This window comes from Leptonychotes weddellii, chromosome 14 (assembly GCF_054177405.1).
Source record: "Leptonychotes weddellii isolate Sample4059 chromosome 14, ASM5417740v2, whole genome shotgun sequence".
NCBI lineage: Eukaryota > Metazoa > Chordata > Mammalia > Carnivora > Phocidae > Leptonychotes > Leptonychotes weddellii.
The window spans coordinates 1582528-1588216 of NC_138382.1; the positions used below are offsets into that span (position 1 = coordinate 1582528).

General features: G+C 58.4%; 1 protein-coding gene across 4 annotated transcripts in view; it reads right to left on the bottom strand.

The window, feature by feature from the left end:
• Positions 1–326: 326 nt before the first annotated feature.
• Positions 327–5689, bottom strand: part of CDK20 (cyclin dependent kinase 20) — a 7524-nt gene continuing 2161 nt past the window's right edge. The window contains exons 3-8 of one of the 4 annotated variants that reach the window (XM_031028261.2): positions 4488–4676; positions 4138–4259; positions 3895–3957; positions 2909–3032; positions 2409–2516; positions 327–1299 (exon numbers count right to left, since the gene is read on the bottom strand). In XM_031028261.2, coding sequence (XP_030884121.1) covers positions 1102–1299; positions 2409–2516; positions 2909–3032; positions 3895–3957; positions 4138–4259; positions 4488–4676 — 804 coding nt within the window. In that variant the 3' untranslated portion in view covers positions 327–1101. Of the gene's footprint in view, positions 1300–2408; positions 2565–2908; positions 3033–3894; positions 3958–4137; positions 4260–4487; positions 4677–5689 lie in introns of all 4 variants that reach the window. The other 3 variants (XM_006733410.3, XM_006733411.3, XM_081802725.1) reach the window with 3 other exon arrangements.

Here is a 5689-nt window from a genome sequence, read left to right on the forward strand (position 1 = left end):
CAAGCATCAGACCTCTCCCTGAAAGCAACAAATGAGTCTGCCTTGTTTTGCATGGGCCTAGGAGCTTGGAGGGCAATGACCTGTCCTCAGTGCTCACAGAAGTTTATCCACATGAAGAACAAAAGATTGCTAAGTTTCTCTGCTCTGTTTTTAATTCTTCCTGAACCAAGGCTGCACCGTCCCAATTATTGAGCCCTATGGTAAGTCTTAGGTCTAACAGAGTGAGTCCTTCCCTTTTTCTCTTCTGCTGCCTTCTCTTAACCCTTTTATTTCCATACATACTGTAGAAACGGCTTATCAAATCTTATTAAACAACAAACAAGGGCTGATTTTGCTTGTATTTGGATTTACTAAATCAAGACATGAGTTCCAGGAATGCCTGTCTCCTCACTTGCTCTTTATCTGAGTAAGGAGGTGACACATCTGGTCCTGGCTCACCCTTATCCTGAGATGTTGGTAAACCGACTTAAACCTGATAGGTCCCCAACCTGAGCCAGCCCTGGGCTTGACTTCCGCCACCTCACTGTCTGAAGCCCCCAGGACCAGAGTAGCCATGCCTGGGTCCACTTCCCTGGTGACCAGAGAGAAGCAGAAGCCAGGAATCAATGCCACTTCCCTCAACAGGAATGGAAGAGGGGCAGACACCAGGCAGGACTACCCGGGCTTTTCATAGAAATCTCGAAACTGTACTAGCTTTTAATGCCTCTGAAAACCAAACCAAAACAAACCTGCCCTCCCACTTGTGTTTCAATGTGAGGACATCTTACACTCTGCACTCCCCTAGATGGCTCTACCAGGACCATCCCTGACCAGGAAGGCAGGGCCTGGAGAACCAGGACCATGGCAGGCACAACCCCGGAGCCCACTCTCTCCCTCTGATGGGTAAGTCAGCAACACACAGATGGGAAGCCGACAGTGCAAGCTGCAGGTCTCCTCTGCTGGAGCTGGACGTCCTCATCACCTGGCTGGGAGCAGGACCAGGCATGGAGTGGGGGACAAGTATGGCTGGGTAGAGGCCATGGGAGGTTGAGTCAGGCTAAGCAGAAGAACAAGAAGCCTGGGGGGCTCTGGGGAGCAGGACAGCAGGGCTAGCCCAGCGTCTCAGCCCTCTGGGATGAAGGGCCGAATCAGCTCCGGGTTCAACAGCGACTCTTCGAGAGGCCGGTCCACATGGAAGTCATGGACGTGGGGGGGCCCTGGGTGGGCCTTGGGGGCAGGTCCCCCTGGGCGCTGGGGAATCGGCAGCTCCGAGGGGTGGGCAGGCAGGGGAGCCGTGAAGAAGTACTGGTGCAGGAGGGCCTGGGGGCAGCAAGGGACAGCAGAAGGAAATCAGTCACCTCCCAGTCCCCACCTCAGCTCACTTCCCTCTGAGGGGGGATCTGAACACTGCCCTCTTGAGGCTCACTCCTACAGCACCTCTGAGTGCTCACCATCTGAGCACGGTTCCAGAGGCTGGCAGATCAAAGAACCTGCCCTCATGAAGTTTTCCACGAGTCAGGGGTGCGGGTGCCCAAGATAAAGATACAGGGTGCAGAGACAACAAGGGGGTGAGGGATGCTGGAGAGACTGCAGGCCTGCAGAGCGGTGCTCGAGCAGAGAGCTGAGAGGTGCAGGGGCTAGGCCCAAGGACAGAGTGCACCTGGAGCCCAGGGGAGAATGAGCAAAGGGGCAGAAGCTGACAGGGCCCCAGAGGTGATGGCCCCAACTGTGTGACATTCGTGGGCCCCTAGGACCTGGGCTTCTGCTCTGAGAGGGGGTCACAGGAGAGCCCTGCGGGGGGTATGAGCCAGCCTGCCAGGTGGAGGACACACTGAATTGGCAGAAGCAGGCAGTGGCGGGGTGCGGGGAGGGGGGGGGTAGTGTGCAGGGGCTCAGACTGCGGGAAGCAGTCAGATGACCTCAGCCCACTTTAGAGGCGCCGATGATGTGAGAACTCCCCAGGAGGCATGCCAGTGCTGAAAGTGGGGAGGGGACAGCGGCCGTGAGGCTGGGGACACAGGTACACCCGAGACAGAGGCCCTGGCACTACTGGCCAGCAGCCCAGGGTCCTCCCCCTCCTTCCCGGCCACATAACCCACCCTCCCGGGTCCCCCATGCCAGACCTCTGCTCCTCATTTCTCCCGTGCTTAAACCTGCACTTCCCCAAAGTCAGTCCCAATCCCCCCACCCCCAGGGCCCAGGGTGATACTGGGCATGTGCCGACGCAGAGTCGCTATCTGTTGAAGGGATGGAGGAGCCGGTCACCGACAACCCAGATGTGCTCTTCTGCAAGCTGGCCGTGGGCCGCCTGACCTTCCCGTGACCCGCCAGGCTCTGGTTCCAGCCCCCCGCAGATCCCGAGGGGCCTCAACCTCGGGACTGCGGGGCCCAAGCGAGGAGGGCCGGGGAAAGCGGGTCGCCGTACCTACCTGGGAGGCTGAGATGCGCTGGCGTGGAGGGTAGAGGAGGAACTGCCCCAGCAGGTCCAATGCTTGAGGAGACGCGTCAGGCAGCACCTCCACCAGAGGCACGGGCGCCTGCTCCGTGAAGGAAATCTTGCTGTAGTCGGGCAGCTCCGTGACCTCCTAGAACCACTGTCATCAGTCCTTGCTCGCTACGACCCACCCGCTCACTCTCATCCACGGCTCCCGCCGTCACTCCTGAAATCCCACAGCCCCTCGCCGACTCGGGCGCCTGCGCCACACCCAGCTTGGTGACAAGTGCAAGTGTGCTGGGAGGGAAGGGACAGGACCTGGCCTCGGGCACCCAGCAGGGTAGAAAGGGAGAAGCCCCCGAGGGAGGCCAGGACAGTGGCCGGAGGGCAAGCAGGTGTGGGGCCACAGGGAAGAGGTGCAGGAAAGGGCAGTCCTGGCTACGGGGGGGAGGGAGGATACCTGCTCCCACCCCCCCAATGGGAAGCCCTGCAAACCGGCCAGACTTGAGGACTGGGGGTGCCCAAGACTCGAAGCACACAGCAAAGCTGTTCAATATCGTTCTCCCCAGGAAAGAGAGGGGATCCGTTCAGCAATTCCCCCAGGATGCAGCCCACAGCCCTGTGGATACAGACGCAAAGAATTCAGAGATCTCACACCAGGACACAGATCTCCGCCCGCCAGCTCTGTCACTTCACACCAGGACACAGATCTCCGCCCGCCAGCTCCGTCACCTCACACAGGACACAGATCTGCCCACACCAGCTCCATCACCTCACACTAAGGACACAGATCTTCCCACATAGACCCACACCCCATACTGGGGCCAAGGAACCACAAAAGAGCACAGATGCTTCATATCTAGGAATACAGATTTGTAAATAAAGACCACAAGCCTAGAACATAGAACATATTCCCCTACCAAAGAGCTCACTGGCCTCAACCCTAGAAAACAAAGCAACATCCTCAATAGTTCTGAGACTTTTCAGAGCCTCAATTTCTGGGACACACAACCACCACCTCACACTCCTCACCTTCTGGGGCAGACTTCCAAAACAGCCCCTACATCTCAAGCTCTTAGGCATGTACAAACAAACCATCCTACCCCAAATAAAGGCTCAGAGCCTTCACACTCAGGGATCCAGGCCTCTAGATAGCTCACCTCCTGGGATATACGCAACCCCCTGTCCACTAATGTAGATGACCCATACGCCTTGAGCCTCAGACCACCTCCCCCACTCCATCCAGCCCAGAAGCTTCCCACTCTGATTACCTAATCCCCACCCAGCTCAAAAATGTCATAGAGAGGAAAACTGACCCCAAACTCCTCAGAGATACCCCAACCAGGGAAGACACCCCCAAGGCAACCTATAGTTCACAGCAGGAAGACACCCCCCCAAATGGCTGAGCAACCCCAAAGCCCAGGAGAAAAAGGTGACTCCATAACCCACATTCCCCCACGCCCAGCCCACAGGGGCCTCACCACAGGTCAACGCCCTGGTCATATTGGCGGGCACCGTACAGGAGCTCAGGAGCTCGGTACCACCTGTGAGGAGGAGGGCGGGCAGTCACAACCAGGTCGCCGGTCTGCCAGAAGGCTGCCCGGATAGGTCACCCCAGCCCCACAAGCTATGTCTGAACTGAAGGTCCAGAAGCATCTCATCCCCAGTGAGAAGGTTGGGGCCTGTCCATTGCCACGCCCTGCCTGGGAACTGGCCTTCCCTACCTGGTGGCCACCTGGTGTGTGTAGAGGCGGCTGCCATCTGGGGAAAAGACCCGGGCCAGGCCAAAGTCCGCTATCTTGAGCTGGCCTGAGGCACTGATGAGCAGGTTGGCCGGTTTCAGGTCCTGAGCACACCAAAGGAAGCATCAGTTCCTCCAGATCCCCCAGAGGACCTTGGGACAGGAGAGCTTGGCAGGCTAGGTACATGGGTCAGCCCAGGCCCCCACGCTCTCTGGGCCACTTACTCTGTGGTGTGGCCACACCGTAGGTCCTGTCCCCTCTGACCCCCTCTGACCACACCTTCTTCAAGGGCCGGCCCCACAGGTCCCGCCGCAGCCCATGCCGAGACTGACCCGATGCACGATGTTGTTGGCGTGGCAGAATGCGACACCCTTGAGCAGCATCTGCAGGTAGCTCTTGACCTGTGCCTGGACCAGCGGCCTCTGGGCGTGGCGCACCACCTCGGCCAGATCTGACAGCATGAACTCGAAGGCCAGCACAAAGCCTGCACCGTGCGGGAACACAGCCTTCAGCTGCACCACCTGCAGGGCAGGCCTCCTGTCAGCCCTGGACCCACAGTGCTCAGAGCCTCTCTGGGACCCCCAACCCTTGCCCTGACAGAGGACGAGGCAGGAAGGGAGTTGAGTTCCCTACGTGCAGGTCCCCATCTAACACTGCCTTCACACTCAGGGAAAAGGAGGTCTAAGGAAGGTCACCTAGGGCAATGTCTGGCCATCCACCCAGCCCAGGAACTGGAAAATCACCTGGGAGGGGTCTCTCTCTCACTCTCATACACACACAGACACACACACACACACACAGGGCACAGGTCTCCTCTGGGGCCATGAAATCCCAGTATCAGGAGACACGTCACATATGCTTCCTGAGGGCCCACGGGTCACAGGGACTGGGCGGCACAGCAGTGAGCAGGAGCAAGGCCTGGCAGGTCCTGATGACCTTAAGGAGCTCACAGGACAGGAACACACACACCTGACACATGAGCAAGTAAGCCCCCCGGCTGTGTCCAGGTTCTGAGGAGGACGGAGAGAATAAAACAGGTGGGGTCAGTAACGCAGGGATGTGGGAAGGAGCTGAGGGCAGAGCGCAGAGGGACAACAAGCACAAAGGCCTGCGGTGGGAACAGGAAGAAGGCTGGTCACCGGCATGTAGGATCCTCTAGGGAAGGGACCTTTGCTCGGTTCTGTGCTGTGACCTGGACGGTGTCACAGGAGACACTTCAGAAGGTGTGTGAAATGAATGAAGAGAGGAGCTGGAGTTCTCTGCATGAAGAAAAACCAGTGGGCTTTTCAAGCAGGGAAGTGGATTCCATCTACACTGGCTGACGGTGGGGGGAGGAGCACCGTGAAGTGGATCCCATCTACACTGGCTGACGGTGGGGGGAGGAGCACCGTGAAGTGGATCCCATCTACACTGGCTGACGGTGGGGGGAGGAGCACCGTGAAGTGGATCCCATCTACACTGGCTGACGGTGGGGGGAGGAGCACCGTGAAGTGGATTCCATCTACACTGGCTGACGGTGGGGGGAGGAGCACAG